The sequence below is a fragment of the Lithobates pipiens genome, unplaced genomic scaffold (genome assembly GCF_037356315.1).
Source record: "Lithobates pipiens isolate NorthernLeopardFrog02 unplaced genomic scaffold, aLitPip1_a1.2 Scaffold_16, whole genome shotgun sequence".
NCBI classification, from domain to species: Eukaryota; Metazoa; Chordata; class Amphibia; order Anura; family Ranidae; genus Lithobates; species Lithobates pipiens.
The window spans coordinates 547,102,700-547,121,407 of record NW_027507748.1 but is presented as its reverse complement, the minus strand read 5'-3'; the positions used below and the strand labels follow the sequence as shown (position 1 = coordinate 547,121,407).

General features: G+C 43.2%; 1 protein-coding gene across 1 annotated transcript in view; it reads right to left on the bottom strand.

Moving 5' to 3' along the window:
- The window catches only part of CS (citrate synthase), a 52,131-nt gene that overhangs the window by 16,266 nt on the left and 17,157 nt on the right, over positions 1 to 18,708 (bottom strand). The window contains exons 2-6 of the mRNA XM_077483375.1: positions 11,844 to 11,891; positions 11,611 to 11,718; positions 1,402 to 1,467; positions 1,173 to 1,304; positions 773 to 961 (exon numbers count right to left, since the gene is read on the bottom strand). Coding sequence (XP_077339501.1) covers positions 773 to 961; positions 1,173 to 1,304; positions 1,402 to 1,467; positions 11,611 to 11,718; positions 11,844 to 11,891 — 543 coding nt within the window. The remainder of the gene's footprint in view (positions 1 to 772; positions 962 to 1,172; positions 1,305 to 1,401; positions 1,468 to 11,610; positions 11,719 to 11,843; positions 11,892 to 18,708) is intronic.

Here is an 18,708-nt window from a genome sequence, read left to right as displayed (position 1 = left end):
AAAAATAAAAATAAAAAAGCCTCTCTTTTTAATTTTCTGATCGGGTCCGCTTGCCTGTCTTTCAAGCGGACCCGATCGGAACCTCTATTCTCCTCTATGGAGTGACGGGTGAAAACGGACATGTGTTCGTTTACACCCACCTTCATCCAATCTGACATTAGAAACAGACGGACAACAGATCAGATGGGTGTAAACGGACAGGCAGTTCATTTACAGCAGACTGCCCAGAGAGGAGAGCAGGCTGTGTTCATGTACATGGACCTGTCATCTGCCTGCTCAGCAAGGATCAGCACACAGATTCTGTGCTGAGCAAGTGGATTGCAGGTAATGTCTTCCCTGTGTGAAAGGACCCTAAAAAAAAAATAAAAAAAAATAAACACTTACATTTTTATTTTTTTAATGCTTATATTAACATTTCTGAACTAACCATGGGCAGCAAATTTTAATGTTGAGGCAACTCTTATGAGTTTTATCCCTTCAATATAAGGCACCAGTAAAAGCAAGAGTGTACTAGTAGCCCCCCTGCCTGGTTTTTAAAATAAATTTAAAATGCTAACCAAAAAAGGTATAAAGTATATAATTTTTAAAAAGTGTATTAACTGCTGTAAAGAAAATATAAAGGACTAGCTTTAAAGGCAACATTGTTACGTGGGACAAAAAAACAAAACAAAAAACGCACATTAGTTACAAGAGATAGAAATTTAAACCTCTGAACAACTCTACTTAAATTGTCTCTGCAGTGGCCCTTTACCATATCTGGCAAAGCACTCACCTCCCAGTACTTTGTTCTGTGGACGCCTTCTGCATAAGCCCGAGCAAAATTGCTTTCACTGTTTAGTGCTGTGATTGCAGCACTAAATTGAGACATGGGGTGCAAATTGGTGGGGAAGTTGTCCAACATGGTTACTACATGTGAAGGCAGGGCAGCTCTTTTTGCCCATTCTTTGGAGATCCAGTTCACCTAGTAAAGAAAAAAAATAAAAAGTTTACATAAATTACTACTCAGAGCAGGAAAAATAAGTTCCAGCATATAAAAACCAAGAAAATGCTAATGCATTGAAGATTTAAAAGTCTGACTACAAACTCTTTATATTGCAGGGTGCAGCATCTTAGCAAAGTCAAATCATTTCAACTATAATTACTAATTATGGGAAAAGGTGCTCCAAATTTACCTGCTCCTGACTGGGAACCTCTCCTGTAACCAAGAGCCAGAAGAGTCCCTCGGGCAGGGGCTCTGCTCCTCCTGGAGCCTTGGGTAGCAGCTTCTGACATTCGGGGATGCTGTAGCCACGAAAACGAATACCCTGGAAAAACAATTTATAAATAAGGATTGTAGGGGAAGAAAAAAATAAATAAAAATAAAAAAACTGAATTTGGAGCAAAGTTGGGCCCTATTCTCACCTCATCAGGATCAAGAACAGATGTTTCATAGACCAATCCTTTCATGCCCCTCATGCCACCATACACCTAAAGAAAAATAGACCGGTTGAGTTAAGCAAAATTGATTTGTATTTTTTTTTTTAAAGGAATTCATAATTATTATTAGGTCAAAAGGGGAAAATATAGCCCTTTTTGTCAAGCACGTCAAACAAAATATCAAAATTTTAAATAACCCCATAAATGATTTAGAAAGTCTGTTTGTAAGGTTTGTTATAGATGTACGAGACTACAAATTCATGCTCATTACATACAGTATACAAGCTCTGCCTCCTGCACGGCAATCCACCACAATTGTAATGCTTTACTGCTCAATGTCATGATGCCAGTCTACAGGTCTGTCAATCCACTAAAAACAATACAATGACTGCGCTGTAGTTGATTTCAAAAGTGTTAAAGGCATCGTACACTTTCAAACTTTTTGGTTGTTTTAGGCCTCGTTCAAACGAACGATAAGTTCAGGTCCACCTGTCAGTTTTTTAGGCGGACCTGAACGGATGCTTCACAGACTTCTATTGAGCGTCGGATGTCAGCAGAGACATGTCCGGTGACCTCCAACCCGCTCCGAAAAAGTGTGACGGAGGAAAAACCTACTTTTCCATCCGTCTGCAAATCGGATCGGGTGACGGACTCTTCGGTCCGTTGTTATCCGATCTCCCATAGGGGAGAGCGGCGCTCCGACGGGTCCATCGATACAAAGTGTGCAGAGACAGGCCTGTCATCTTCCTGCTCAGCGGGGATCGACGGAGCGATCCCCGCTGAGCAAGCGGACATCATAGGGGTGGATCATCACAGATCCGTCCTGTGTGAAAGAGCCCTTAACCTCCCTGGCGGTATGATTCAGTCTGGAATAAGGTGCTGAAAGCGGTACAATTATTTTGCATGGAAATCTGGCTTTTATTTTGTAGTCCAGTAATTCTTAGGAATAACGCTCTGAAATCTCTTCAAACCAGAGTCTAGCGGACATCCCGGGTATGATAAAGTTTATAATATAATAAAGAATAATAAAAATTATTTAATAATGTAATCAAATCCAAAAAAAAATGAAAAAGGGACATGTTTTGGTTGCTATGGACAATCTCCAAATTCCAAGCAGTAAAAAACAGTATTTATAATATAAAAGTGCATGCAGGGCATTGCACAAACCACTAGGGACAAAGGGGGTGTGTATTTTTTACTACAGCACTGTAATCTGTAAGATTACAGTGCTGTGTGTGTTTTGTGTCTTTTTACATTTTTGAATTTGCCGCCGTTCTCCGCTCCCGTGCGTCGTAACGTCGCAGGGACCGGAGCTCGGCGGCATTCGGCACTGTGAATCGAGCGCAGGACGGCTCGATCACACAGCGCGGCGGACATCGCTGGATCCAGGGGACAAGGTAAGTAACGTTACCTGTGTCCTCCCCTGCATCGAGCGGTGCAAGCCCGAGTCTGGCTCGGGGTTACCGCTATTGTAATGAAATTCCCAACCCGAGCCAGACTCGGGATTACCGCTAAGGAGGTTAAGCCAGGCATGTCCAAAGTGCGGCCGACGGGCCAATCGTGGCGCGCATTCCGGTTTCGGATGACCCGCCTGGTAATGTTGACATATTTATATATTTTGTGGCCCCCAACAAATCCCCAAGCGCCGGGGGCCACAAAAGACAGATATGCTGGCTGCCATGGAGGGGGCAGGATGAGTGCTGTGGATACAGGAGTATTTCCTGTTTACAGAGCATCCTGTGTAAAAGGAAGTCCCGTCTCCTGCGCTGCCATTGGAAAACTGTTTTGTCTATCACAGGAGGTGGAACTTTCAATTAAAAAGAGGCCGTCGATAGAAACAGGAGTTTCTCCTGTATGTATGTCGGTGCTCATCCTGCCCCCTCCCTGTCTCCTCCAAGGCTGCAGAGGACATGAATCAGGCTGCATTCATGGCAATACGGTGGGGGCTGCAGATGGGCACTGACCCTTATTTTGCTTCACAGGTCTTTATTTAAAATGTAAGATTTTTTTTCCTGATACTTCCTTTTTAAAGTTAAGGTGCGTGGTAAAGGCGATTAAATACGGTATATCCAAATAACACACCCTTAAGCATTAGTGAAGTTATATTCCCAGTGTTTGCTCGCTGTAGTGTGTGGTGTCATGGCTAAGCAACTCCCTATGACCATGTATTCACCTAGCTTATCCCTATTTGCTGACAGGCAACTTCTTGTTCCGGGTCACACAGCATCTAGTGTGATCCATGCCTTGCAATATCTGTTGTATTATAAAAGTATGAGTGCTAATCTGATGAAACATCTCTTCCCTTTATTACTTTGCCTGTTTGTGTCAGTGTGAAATCAAATTACGGTCAAGCTATCATCTGCAGAACACGAGACAGAGATCATGGGATAGGTAGTTTATTTCAATGTCAGTTCTTAGATTAGAGTGGAACGTCATGAATCAACCTGTGCTGTACCACATCTTATGTAGGTGAAAAAAAAAATGAAAAAAAAAAGGGATGCAGTTAGAAAGGGTTATAATGTCTTCAATGGACAACTGTAAAAAGGACAACCATTACAGTCTCCTGATAATGCCAAGAACAGGGAAAGAAGTAGGTGGTTTATATTAGATATTGTAATTTCTTGATATAATAAAATGGTTTTGGTTAATCTTTATACAGTGCATCCAGAAAGTATTCACAGTGCTTCACTTCTTCCAAATTTTATTATTTTGCAGTCTTATTCCAAAATGGATTAAATGCATTATTTTCTTCAAAATGCTACAAACAATAACCCATAATAACAACGTGAAAAGAAGTTGGTTTGAAATCTTTGCAAATTTATTAAAAATAAAAAAAAACGAAAAGAATCCCATGTACATAAGTATTCATAGGCTTTGCCATGACACTCAAAATTGACCTTGGGTGGATCCCGTTTCCACTTATCCTTGAGATGTTTCTACAACTTGGAGTCCACCTATGGTAAATTCAGTTGCTTGGACATGATTTTGAAAGGTGCACACCTGTCTATGAGGTCCCACAGTATACAGTGCATGTCAGAGCACAAACCAAGTCATGAAGTCCAAGGAATTGTCTGTAGACCTCCGAGACCGAATTATATCGAGGCACACATCTGGGGGTAGAGTACAGAAAAATGTATGCAGTATTGAAGGTCCCAATAAGCACAATGGCCTCCATTAACCATAAACAGAAGAAATTTGTAACCACCAGGACCTAGAGCAGGCCGCCCAGCCAAACAGAGCGATTGAGGGAGAAGGGCCCTAGGGAGGCGACCAAGAACCTGATGGTGACTGACAGAGCTCCAGCATTTCTCTGTGGAGAGGGGATAACCTTCCAGAAGAACCACCATCTCTAGAACAATCCAGCAATCAGGTTTGTATGGTGAAGTGGCCACACGGTAGCCACTCCTCAGTAAAGGCACGGTAGAAAGGACAGCCCGTCTGGCATTTGCCAAGACACCTAAACGACACAGAGCATGAGAAACAAAATTCTCTGGTCTGATGAAAAAGATTGAACTCTTTTGCCTGAATGGCAAGCATCATGTCTGGAGGAAACCTGGCATCGCTCATCACCTGGTCAAAACAATCCCTACAGTGAAGCATGGTGGTGGCAGCATCATGCTGTGGGGATGCTTTTCAGCAGCAAGAACTGGGAGACTGCTCATGATCGAGGGAAAGATGAATGCATCAATGTACAGACACATCCTCAATGAAAACCTGCTATAGAGGCTCTGGACCGCAGACCGGGGTGGAAGGTTCATCTTCTAATAGGACAACGAACCTAAGCACACAGCAAAGATAGCAAAGATAACAAAGGAGTGACTACGGGACAACTCTAAATGTCCTTGAGTGGCCCTGCCAGAGCCCAGACTTGAACTTGACTGAACATCACTGGAGAGATTAGAAAATGACTGCACCGATGCTCCTCATCCAACCTGATGGAGCTCGAGAGGTCCTGCAAAGAAGAATGGGAGAAACTGCCCAAAAACAGGCGTACCAAGGTTGTAGCATCATACTCAAAAAGACTTGAGGCTGCAATTGGTGCCAAAGGTGCTGCAACAAAGTATTGAGCAAAGGCTGTAAATACTTATGTACGCGATTTTTTTTTTGTTATAATAAATTTGCAAAAATTTCAAACAAACCTCTTTTACATTGTTATGGGGTATTGTTTGTAGACTTGAGGAAAAGAATGAATTTAATCCATTTTGTAATAAGGCTGCAACATAACAAAATGTGGAAAAGGTGAAGCGCTGTGAACACTTTCCAGATGCACTGTATGCTACATGACTAGTTTGGTTAACATGTGAAAACAATCCCAGGGCTCCACCTGCTGGCCAGGAAAGAAAAAATAATCTAATATTTATCTTCCTAATAAAAAATAAATAAAAAAAAAGAAGCACGGTATAGATTTTATTAAAAACCAAAAAGTCACACTAATCAAGGTGAGAAACAAAATTAAATATGAAAGTGATAGTCCATTCTTTCCTTGAAAGAATGAAAAAAGGCAATGAAGTGAAATGACAGATCAGTGGTCTCTAAATTGCAGCCCGGTGGGCCAGATGCGTCTCTTGGGGTGCCATTTTATTTACCAACACCAAATGAAGGGCACAATTCCTCCCAATGACAACGATGGGGCACAATGCCTCCCAATTAAACCAACAATGGGGCCCAATGATTGCTTCCGAAGCTCTTTCAAGGCACAAGGCAATTGATTTCAATGGGCAGGGGCAGTGTAAGAGTGCTGTATACAGCGCTCCTATACCACCCTAAAGATGCTGCTTGCAGTACTTTTTACCATCCCGCAAGCGCACTGCCCCAGTGTGAAGGCACTCTGGCTTTCACACTGGGGAGGCATGAGAGGCAGTTTTCAGGCGCTATTTTTAGTGCTAAAATGCCTGAAAACTGCCTCAGTGTGAAAGGGGTCTTACACAGATTTCCATTTTATTCAGCGGAATCCCTGCCTGCCATGGAAGAAAGCATGCATTGTTCACAAGTCATTAAAACTGGGTTTGGGCATCGCTGCAAAAGGAACATGAGACTGGCCAACATTTTTTGGCTGATAGAGAACATGGCCTATCAATTTAAGTCGAACAGCCATGCCATGGTCACCTGTTTTATTGGACTGGTACAACATGGAGTGCGATTTAGACCCTGTTCACACTTGATCTTTTTTCAACTCGAAGCTTGATGCTCAGTCAGCCTAGGTTCACACTTGTGCGATGCGGGAACCAGCGCCGGTTCCCACATCGCATCTTCCCCACAGGCAGTTCACACTGCACTCTGAACGGCTGCACATGTTAATACATTATTAATGACACCCCCAGATTGGTTCAGATCACAGTGCAAACTCGCACCAGATCGCATAGCGCACTAGTTCTCAAGTCCGGGGCAAAAAAAAAAAAAAGTGTCCCTGCACTTTTTTGGTGCAAAGTTAATGCGAGTTCAGCCATACAACTGAATGGCTGAACTCGCATTGCACAGATATCGCATGCGATCGGCCCAGCAGTACAGGTCACATGCAATGTCTGTGTTGGCACAAATTGGAACCTAGGCTAAATCACAGCTGAAACCAGCTGTATATAATCTACATCCAACTGTATAGTGTGGAGTAAAAGTGGAATGTATAGCTGATGGTTTTATGTATAACTAATTTGCTTGCAATAAAATGACAACCTGAACCAGATATCTTTAGTTTCTGGCATGTGTGGGAAATCTGTGGAACCTGGTGCATAAAGTTGATTTTTGCAAGTCTTCCCAGAAGGATGGGGATATCATGCCCAATGATGTAAAAGACAAGGTGAAATGTGAGTTGGGTATCCTGGAGGAATCTTTCCGATCTTCAGCTAGCTTGGGCTTGGTGGATTACCTTACCCTGTAGAGGTTTACCTGCATGTACATGTGACCTCGCTAGCAATAGGAGGTCCACATCATCTGGTAAGAGTTCCCACTAACAGGGTGATTGTCACAGGAGGATCTGTATGTTTCTTGGTGGTGGAACCCCTCAGAATTTTTTATTTTTTTATCACGTGGACTTTCCAGAATTTTTATCAATATTTTATGATCTATGTAATTTCACTTGATTTCCTTTTTTTTCCCCCCCAAGGATACGTAATAGAATATCCCTTCATTGCATATTTCATTTTGATTCTCACCTCGATTAGTGCTACTTTTTGTTTTTTAAGTTAGGTCTACTATGGTTAGATATGTGATTTTGTGGATCATATGCATATTTCATTACTTAATTTTCTGTCTTGTATGTACTTTGAACATGTTTTTATATTTTCATGATTGTAATAGCATTGTGGAATTTGCTGCTCTGTGGTTGGTTTCGCCCCATTTCCTGTGTCAAAACGTGTCATAACATCTGGGGATAAATCCCCGTTTAAATGAAGGATGAAGGGAGAAAAGACAAGAAAAATATATTGGTTTATTTATTCATATTTTATTTTTCATTTTTTTATATTTTTATTTTTCATTTTATTTTTTAGAGATAAATGTAATTTCACCCCACAAATTCAATATTTACATTAAGAGTTATGTTTATAGATCTGTTTGGATCATAAGGTATCTTGAATCCTTTGGAGTAAAAGGGGTGATGTATAGTCCACCCGTTGTATATGTTTTATCCACTATAATGGGCGGAATTAATTAATCACCGGGGGGGGGGAGTGATGAGAGGTATGTGAAGCATAAGCTACATAATAAATGTACAAAATGGAGGCATGTAACGCATGCGTAGGGTCCCACGTCCTGGCGCTGACTGTAGGTGTTGTGTTGTTGTTAACCGCGTCACTTCCGGCGGTGCCGATGGATGTTGGGGAAGCATGTTTGCGTTCCACGGGGGTCCGGAAGTGACGACGAACGGGGAGTCGTGACATTTCCGGAAGTGCGGGCTGACATTGCGGATGCATTGCCGCTAAGCTTGCGTTTCATATCGGCAAGATCCGGAAGTGACGTTGAACGTGGAGTCGTGTCATTTCCTGATTACCATGCCGTTTAGTAAAATACCGTATGGGATGTGTATGGTATTACAATTTATATTGAACCACGAATACACGGATTAATAAGTGGCATCACATTCAGATCAGAGTTTTTGGGATAACTTTATTGAATCAAAAATGTGATTAGTAAAGTGGAACACAAAGGGGAGCTCCAAACGAGGCTTGGAACGCACGCCATGCGGCCATTTTTGGCCTAAAACCGGAAGTGACCCGCAGTGACACGGGGAGGTGGAATTCCAATTATTGGGCTCAATTGTCTATAAAAGTGAGTACGGCTGCAGTGGAGAGACACCCCAGACGATGTCTATGCAGACGAAACGTCGGGAGGACTCCACTGCCACCATTTTTTATGTGAAAGCGCTAGATCAACTACTTAAATGTAAGTTTGATATTTGTTTTAATAAAATTAGTTTTATGGAATTACGCTATATGGCTCCATCTTTTCATCCCGTATGTCCATTTCTGGGAGTTTGGCCTGTTCTGTGATCGGAGGATACTGGTTCTGTGTGCATTTATGTCCTGGAAGAGATCTTCGTTATTGAGCTCTAAGTTCCAGTGTTGGTTGGTGTGATTGATTTACAGTCGCCTCAGACTAAAGCGCGATTGACCCTTGGAACATATGTTCTTTCGGGTCAGATATATCCGGTAAGCCTACATCTGTCCTAGGTGGTGGTACTGGTACAAGGGTGTTTGTATCTCAAACCTGAGGATTGAAGGGCATCTCTACCTTTTTGCACCGAGGGGGACTTTGATTGCGCTTTTGGGAAAGGATTCTATTGAGCGATACTTATTTTTCTTTTTCTTCTTTATACACATGTTTATATTGAAATTGTTCAATCAATATTTGTGGTATTTGGTAATTGTTATGGTAATTTTTGTCACTTAAACCATATAAGACACATAAGTGAAATAAAGGTTTGGTCACGTATCTGTGCACATATATGTTTTTGTAAATCTTAGCGCGACACTTTTCCACTATATATGTTATTCGAACTAAAATATCAATTTTTAGTGTGTTAGCTGCTTTTTTTGTTTAGATAGCGTGGTTTTTTGTCATTTGAAATTTCTTCTACTATGGTTATATCACATGGTCTGTTGCTGCTGTTTTTTTTTAATCTAATTTTTACTTTTTAGCATGGTATACTACCTAGTAGATTATTAAAAAGTTTAAAAGTCTTCCTCTATTTGCTCCCTATTGCCTTCTCTTTCCTTTTAGTCACCAACTCTATCATCTTATTTAACCACTTCCATACTGGGCCAATTCTGGCATTCCTCTGCTACAAGTAAAAATCATAATTTTTTTTATACTTGAAAATTTCTCAGACGCCCCAAAACCTATATAATTTTTTTTTATTTTTTTTTAAGCAGAGATCCTAGTTGCAATTTTTTCTGACACAGTATATGGACAGTGGCAAACAAAACAATCTTTACCCCGATTTTTTTTTGCGTATAACGTGAAATTAACAAAAGTCGGTACCTTAAATCTCCATAGGCTACGCTTTAAAAAAAAGTTACCAGTTTAGAATTAGAGGTCTTGTGCTAGAATTATTGCTCTCGCTCCAACGTTTGCGGTGATACCTCAAGTGTGATTTGATCAAAGAGCAGTGGGAAACAAAGTCTTACTTTGGAAGTTTGCAGTCAGTGTGTCCAAGCTGAGGTGTCCTCCCACACCAATAGACAAACTGTCATCGAATAAAAGCAGCCAGCAACTCCATACCATCAAGCGTATTTATTATCAAGCCTTCACAGCGAGTACAGTCAGCAGTGTGGTTTGAACGCTGTTTACATATGTGGGTGTGACCTATGTATGCATTCGCTTCTGCGTGCAAGCAAACCTTGTAATAGGAATGGGGAAAGACAGGTCCTCTTTATGGAGAGATGTGGGGTCTCCAAGTCCCCACATCTCATCTATGCTGGAAGGCCGGGGGGGGGGGGGGGGGAAGATATTAAATAAAAAAATGAAATTTAAAAAAACAAGCAGCGTCATGAAGAGGGTCAGAGCTGGCTGGGGTCCATCTGATCTACAGCCAGCTCTATGATAAACCACCGCCGGGATTCATTCTGCGGCTCCATGATCGCACGGGCGAGCCTGAAGACGCGCCGAAGGGTGGCGGGAGAGGGGACATCACCTCCACCAGTCTATAAAAGTAAGGCTAACTGGATTTTACATGTGAGGGAATCGCTGGCGAAAAAAAAAAAAAAAAAAAAAAACCTGGACGATGCCTGTAGCTGTAAGCATCATTCTGATATCTCAACTCAAAGGACATAATATCCTATGGGCAGGAAGTAGTTAAGATGGCATTCTGTGATAGGCTCACTTTGATTTACTCAGAGGTTCTCCTTGACACAATATGAATTGCCTAAAATGACATGGTCTTTAATATGTACATATATAAGACCAATTTAGCACATATTCCCTGGGTGTGCCTATCAGTTTGATTCTCATAAAGATCTTTAAGATTTTTTTTTTATAAAAACAGTTATACTTCAAAAGTGGACTATGGTGGAGGATCTGCAACAAAACTAAGACCCCTTTCACACTGGGGCTGCTATGCATTAGCGGTAAAGCACCGTTCGTTTTAGCAGTGCTTTACTGCTGTTTAAGCAGCATTACTCGGCCATTAGCGGGGAGCTTTTAAACCCCCGTTAGGGGCGGAAGAGGTTAAAAAGCGCCCATGTTGCAGAGCTTCCAAAGCGCTTTTCAGGCACTTGGAAGCGCTGGCCATTCATTTCAGTGGGCAGGGCATTATACAGCCCTCCCAAACCACCCCCAAAGAAGCTGCTTGCAGGTCTTTCCCCAATATCCCACAAGCGCACCGCAACAGTGTGAAAAGTCACACTGAAATGAACGGGAGGTGGTTTCCGGCGCCATTTATAGAGCTGAAACGCCTGAAAACCGCCTCAGTGTGAAAGAGGTCTCAATATCTACTGCGCAGATTTAAGTCATCTGAGGTGTTAAATATACAGAGAAAATGCTTAGAACATTATAGGGTACAGTTGGAATATAACCGATTGTTTGCTATAGCTACTGTCTGAAATACCACTGCAGGACTATACCAAATTTTAAAACATTCTTACTGCTGATTACAGCAGGAGGGCACGGATTGATTCTCAACAATCACATCTTGTCTATGGATACAAACACAATATCAGTCACTCAGTTGCAGTAAGCACTTTCCCATTAGCATGCTCTTACCATGTCCACTGTGATTTGGCCAATGACAGTATTCCCATATTGTTGTCTAAAGTTCTTGACTCTGGTCTGTTCTTTTGGAATGAGATCTGACAGGACATCTTTTAGGCTCTACAGAAATAGGGTGAGAAAAACAGCTCAGCACAAACTGAAAAAGCAACAAGTGAGAATTATAAATTACATCCAATAATCTGCCCAAGTCCAACCCCACAGGAAACAAAAGAGCAGGAGCTTACCGTGGAAGAGCTGGCTTGTCGAGCAGCAATCAAAACACAAGGGGAGTTCTGTTTAGAGAAAAAAGAAGAGATTGTGCCCATTATTCAGATGCTTGGACAACACTGAATGAAAATAAAACTGTTGCCTGCCAATGAGATTATATAATGAGTACAGAAAACCCAAGGGAAGGACATTTTCTATAAACATAGATGTGCAACGTATTCTCTATGGTATAAGCAGCGCAACACCAACTGCACTTTCCAATCTCTAACCATACTATACAAGCTGCAGCAGATAGAGTGGAGAAGGATTAGAACCTGTGTCAGTTTTTATTGCCATCTGTGCCCCTGTAAGAGATTCACCTTCATTTGTCCTGTTTATCACCACTGAAAGTGTAAGTAAAAGAAAATCCAACATTTTGGGTTGTCCATAGAACAGAAAGAGGGGACATTTTCCAATGGGCACACTGGCTCTAGTGACTACCAGAATTCCCTCACTTTAGAGGGATTGTCTCCCATTTCCTGTTTTGGCAAGGGGAAAGGGAAGGAAGGAGCAAAGAAAGGGAAGGAAGGAAGGAAGGAAGGAAGGAGCAAAGAAAGGGAAGGAAGGAAGGAAGGAAGGAAGGAGCAAAGAAAGGGAAGGAAGGAAGGAAGGAAGGAAGGAGCAAAGAAAGGGAAGGAAGGAAGGAGCAAAGAAAGGGAAGGAAGGAAGGAAGGAAGGAAGGAGCAAAGAAAGGGAAGGAAGGAAGGAAGGAAGGAGCAAAGAAAGGGAAGGAAGGAAGGAAGGAAGGAGCAAAGAAAGGGAAGGAAGGAAGGAAGGAGCAAAGAAAGGGAAGGAAGGAAGGAAGGAGCAAAGAAAGGGAAGGAAGGAAGGAAGGAAGGAGCAAAGAAAGGGAAGGAAGGAAGGAAGGAAGGAGCAAAGAAAGGGAAGGAAGGAAGGAAGGAAGGAGCAAAGAAAGGGAAGGAAGGAAGGAAGGAAGGAAGGGAGGAAGGAAGGAAGGAGCAAAGGAAGGAAGGAAGGAAGGAAGGAAGGAAGGAAGGAAGGAAGGAAGGAAGGAAGGAAGGGAGGAAGGAAGGAAGGAAGGAAGGAAGGAAGGAAGGAGCAAAGAAAGGAAGGAAGGAAGGAAGGAAGGAAGGAAGGAAGGAAGGAAGGAAGGAAGGAAGGAAGGAAGGAGCAAAGAAAGGAAGGAAGGAAGGAAGGAAGGAAGGAGCAAAGAAAGGGGAGGGAGGGAGGGAGGAAGGAAGGAAGGAAGGAGCAAAGAAAGGGGAGGGAGGGAGGAAGGAAGGAAGGAGCAAAGAAAGGGGAGGGAGGGAGGAAGGAAGGAGCAAAGAAAGGGGAGGGAGGGAGGAAGGAAGGAAGGGAGGGAGGAAGGAAGGAGCAAAGAAAGGGGAGGGAGGGAGGAAGGAAGGAAGGAAGGAAGGAAGGAAGGAAGGAGCAAAGAAAGGGGAGGGAGGGAGGGAGGAAGGAAGGAAGGAGCAAAGAAAGGGGAGGGAGGGAGGGAGGAAGGAGCAAAGAAAGGGGAGGGAGGGAGGGAGGAAGGAAGGAGCAAAGAAAGGGGAGGGAGGGAGGGAGGAAGGAGCAAAGAAAGGGGAGGGAGGGAGGGAGGGAGGGAGGGAGGAGCAAAGAAAGGGGAGGGAGGGAGGGAGGGAGGGAGGGAGGAAGGAAGGAAGGAGCAAAGAAAGGGGAGGGAGGGAGGGAGGGAGGGAGGAAGGAAGGAGCAAAGAAAGGGGAGGGAGGGAGGGAGGAAGGAAGGAGCAAAGAAAGGGGAGGGAGGGAGGGAGGGAGGAAGGAAGGAGCAAAGAAAGGGGAGGGAGGGAGGGAGGAAGGAAGGAGCAAAGAAAGGGGAGGGAGGGAGGGAGGAAGGAAGGAGCAAAGAAAGGGGAGGGAGGGAGGGAGGAAGGGAGGAAGGAGCAAAGAAAGGGGAGGGAGGGAGGAAGGAAGGAGCAAAGAAAGGGGAGGGAGGGAGGGAGGGAGGAAGGAAGGAGCAAAGAAAGGAAGGAAGGAAGGAAGGAGCAAAGAAAGGAAGGAAGGAAGGAGCAAAGAAAGGAAGGAAGGAAGGAAGGAAGGAGCAAAGAAAGGAAGGAAGGAGCAAAGAAAGGAAGGAAGGAAGGAAGGAGCAAAGAAAGGAAGGAAGGAAGGAAGGAGCAAAGAAAGGAAGGAGCAAAGAAAGGAAGGAAGGAGCAAAGAAAGGAAGGAAGGAAGGAGCAAAGAAAGGAAGGAAGGAAGGAAGGAAGGAAGGAAGGAGCAAAGAAAGGAAGGAAGGAAGGAAGGAAGGAAGGAGCAAAGAAAGGAAGGAAGGAAGGAAGGAAGGAAGGAGCAAAGAAAGGAAGGAAGGAAGGAAGGAAGGAGCAAAGAAAGGAAGGAAGGAAGGAAGGAAGGAAGGAGCAAAGGAAGGAAGGAAGGAAGGAAGGAGCAAAGAAAGGAAGGAAGGAAGGAAGGAAGGAAGGAAGGAGCAAAGAAAGGAAGGAAGGAAGGAGCAAAGAAAGGAAGGAAGGAAGGAAGGAGCAAAGAAAGGAAGGAAGGAAGGAAGGAGCAAAGGAAGGAAGGAAGGAAGGAAGGAGCAAAGGAAGGAGGAAGGAAGGACGGACGGACGGACGGACGGACGGACGGACGGAAGGACGGACGGAAGGAAGGACGGAAGGAAGGACGGAAGGAAGGACGGAAGGAAGGACGGAAGGAAGGACGGAAGGACGGAAGGAAGGACGGAAGGAAGGACGGAAGGAAGGACGGAAGGAAGGACGGAAGGAAGGACGGAAGGAAGGACGGAAGGAAGGACGGAAGGAAGGACGGAAGGAAGGACGGAAGGAAGGACGGAAGGAAGGACGGAAGGAAGGACTTTACATGCGTTATAACCCTCCTCACAATATCCAAAATAAGAAAACATTTTGCCTTTAGTTCTACTTTAACCAGTTGGAACATTCCAGTTCATTCATGGCCATAAGCTGTACTGTACATTGACAATACAAGGCTGTATTAATTTAATGAAAACCTAGGAAACATGGCTGCATAGCTAATCAAATATAAACTGAGCCCTGCCCTGGAACAATAATGCTACAGAACCAGAGATGAAACGTGACTAGGATACCATACCAGGTTGTTTGTTTGCAGCATGCCAAGTGGCTTGGTAAGAATTCAGTTTATACAAAATAGATAACTTGTTTATATATCACAAGCATTCCAATAAAACCTAGAACAGGAGCAGCTCTGTGGATACAATACTAGTTCTCTCTGCATCACTCAGCTTCAAACTGTGAGAACAGCCGGCTCACACCTACAAGCATCAGTCATACTACAATGTAACTCCGGTGATCAGCACACTTCATACAGACAGCTTTCCCTCCTGCTGTACCTTAGTTCAGGCTAGTTCTGACCTACCACAGTGTACACATTGCAGTTCTCATATCGAGCCTCCATCTCCTACAGATATGTAAACAATAATCAGGCTTATGTCACACGTTTGTATATTACTGGTCATTGTCCTGTATTCCATTTATATAGAACTAAACGATCCAAGCTATGACATAACAGATGCATCATTTAGGCCAGAGCTTGACAAGCCCTTTTTGGCAAGTAGCCAATGTGACTGGAATGTCCTGGCCATAAACTCTCCCAAAGTGATCTAAGAATAGTACCCGCTGCATGTTGCTGAGAAACCAGGCCTGACCGGCATGCCGAATCACGTGACTTTGGGGGGGGGGGGGGGGGGTTGACTTGCAGCATTACAGGGAAAAGCCGAATCCCATTCCCCATTCTCCCAGCTGTACACAAGTGAATCTGAATGGGAAAATGGGGGAGGTCTGTCATTACCAATTACAGTTACACGTGGTTACAGAAGGGGATTGCAATTGGTCTCTTAAAAGTCATGGTCCTAAACTATGTGGTACAAACAAATGACAATTCAGTAGTTGGAGTACAAACAAAAAAAAAAAAAAAAAAGAGAAAGGGGGGGGGGGGGTTACCTATTGGGAACTTCCAATCGATGAATGACAGCTAGTTTGGACACAGGGTTGGTCTTGCACTATTTCAGCCATCAGAAATCATCCTACTAGACGTGCTCACAGTAAAGATTCTTAACGATAAAAGAGGTATAGCCAAAGGCAATACTTCTGTAGATTACACTCCTGTGACCCATTTTCAGCTGACAGTGGGCTGAAATCCGCTGTCTGATGTCGTCACTCTGCCAGTCCAGGCTCAGGAATTTTCGGGATCTACCCAGATGCCTAGACCAGCACCTGCCTCTCAGTGATCTGCCGAGTGCCTGAACCAGCCCAGCGAGGGGAGAGCAGAGAGTCACTGACTGACAGTCAGAAGAGGGGGAGAACTGAGCAATCAGTGGCGTTTGACTGCTCATTTCTCACTGCAGAGCCAGTGGGGACAGATGCAGCATCAGCAGGCTTCTCTTTTAAAGCATTTGGTACCCCAAAACTAAATATTCCCGATATCTGGCTGCTGTACCATGTACTAGTATGAAAAAGCATCCCGTTCTCTTTGTATTGCTTCCTTTATGTGTAATCATTGTTTCTGTTAGTCCCCTTGCTTTCCTATTAAAAACTGACCATACTAAGCAAAAGAACAAACCATGATCAGTTCTCTAGCTATGCGGGGAACTTCCTGTGCTCTCCTCCAAAGATCAGACATGTCCTGATACGCCCCTGTTGCACATCCATTCATGGGAACTGCTGCTTCTCCTCCCCCAGCTCTTATGCAGCTGAGAACAGAGGGAATGTGAACACTTATAAAATTTCACATCTATACAAACATGTTTTGCTTTTCATTTAAATTTTAAACTGAATAGGTTGCTTTACAAGGTGATCATTTATAATTACTTTAAGCCTAGACTAAAAATATAGACTAAATTGATGACGTATGCTCAAGGCAGAGGTCATTTTTTGGTCTGAAAATTATAGTATATTTAAAAAAAAAAAAAAAAAAAAAAAAATCACAAAAATTAGGGTTAATTTCTATGTGACTTTATAAAAAAATAAACATTCACCTTAGTTTGAAGAAGGGAAACAAAGGGATTTCGAATACGTGGACACAAAAATCAGCAAAGCGGCACAAGAGATAATTCAAGCTGCATCCAAAGAAACCCTCATCCCCCTAATGCGATTGGATAGCCTAGTTGCCCCAATTTTACAGTAGTTACCAGTGCATTTTATGCTGCAAACTTTCTCCAGACAGCGCTGGGCTCAGACAGCTCTGCACAGTAGTTTTATTGTTTACATCTAGAAATGTTCTGTACAGCACTTAACATAATTTACTATATACAACTGTTCCTTTGATTTAAATGTACAATTTTATTTAATGCAGAACAAGACAACTGCATAGAGAATCTTATAACCATGGAGACAATTGACACGCTGTTAAAACTGATTAAACAAACATACTTGCTGGTGTTTTAACACACAATAAAGTGGTTCTAAATGCATTGTATGCATTAAAATAAACCCTTCTGTGCGCAGTAGCTGCCGCGCCCCCTCATACTTACCTGAGCAACGTCTTGATCCAGAGATGTTGCACGAGAGAGTCTTGGCTGTCTGGAACTCTCCCTCCTGACTGGCTGACACAGCAGCAGGCACCATTGGCTCCCGCTGGAGTCAAAGTCAGTGAGCCAATGAGAGAGGGGGCGAGCCACAGCTCAGTGTTTGAATGAAGACACAGCAGCGGCTCAGGTGTCCCCATAGCAAGCTGCTTGCTTTGGGGGTACTCGGCAGGAGCACCAAAGGGGGACCTGAGAAGAGGAGGATCTGGGCTGCTCTGTGCAAAATCATTGCACAGAGCAGGTAAGTATAACAATATCGTTAAAAAAACAAAACAAAAAAAACAGACTTTAATATTACTCTAACCACTTCATGAACGCCCACTAAAGATGTACCGTGGCAGCTCTGTGCCAGATTACGTACCTAGTACATGATCTGACACTTCTGGGTCTGGGATGCGCATGCATGCCACCGGCCTTGTTTACTTAAGCAGATTGCCGTTTTGTCAGTAGCAAAGGCATTGATCCTGTGTTCCTGCAAAGCATAGCGCAATTCATGTCCCTAAAACACCTAAAGGTGCTGCTTGGATTTTGGGCCCCTCTAAGTGGCTAGGCTGTTAAAGTCCCACAAATGTGGCGTCACTATATTTGGGATGAGCAGCAGAATGCGTTTTGGGGTGCAATTCCAAGTATGCCTATAACTTACGTTGGAAATATATCTTATTGACAACACTTAAGAGCTTCAGCCCCAGAAGATTTTACCCCCTTCCTGACCAGAGCACTTTTTGCGATTTGGCACTGCGTTGCTTTAACTGACAATTGCCGCGACATGGTTCCCAAACAAAACTGAAGTCTTTTTTTTAACCACAAATAGAGCTCTTTTGGTAGCATTTGATCATCCCCTCGCGTTTATTTTTGCGCTATAAATAAAAAAAAAACTGAAAAAATGACCTGGGAAGAAAGGTAGTGAAACAGTCAAATTTTGAGATGGTTGAGTTGTATATGCAGTTAGACTGATTTTAGTGTTTGCTTTAAAACCCTATGGGAAAGAGTTAAAAACTGGAGTGTGCAAAATCTGGTGCAGCTCTGCAGAGAAACCAATGGGCTTCCACGTTTGATTGTCAAAGCTTTATTGAACAAGCTTGTGTTAGAAGCGGATCGGCTACCATGGACAACTGCACCAGATTCTAGGTGCTCCAATTTTAGTAAATCTCCCTCTAGGAGCACAAAGTTTAAATATAAAATTCAAATATAAAGTCACACATGCATAGTGATATCAGATGTGGAAAACCAGTTTTTAAACTACACTGACATAGCTTTTGCTGTGTAAATGTAATGCCAACTTCCTAGAGCGATCAAATGGCAAAACGAATAAGTCTTTGACCTTGGGATTTTTGTATGAGAAT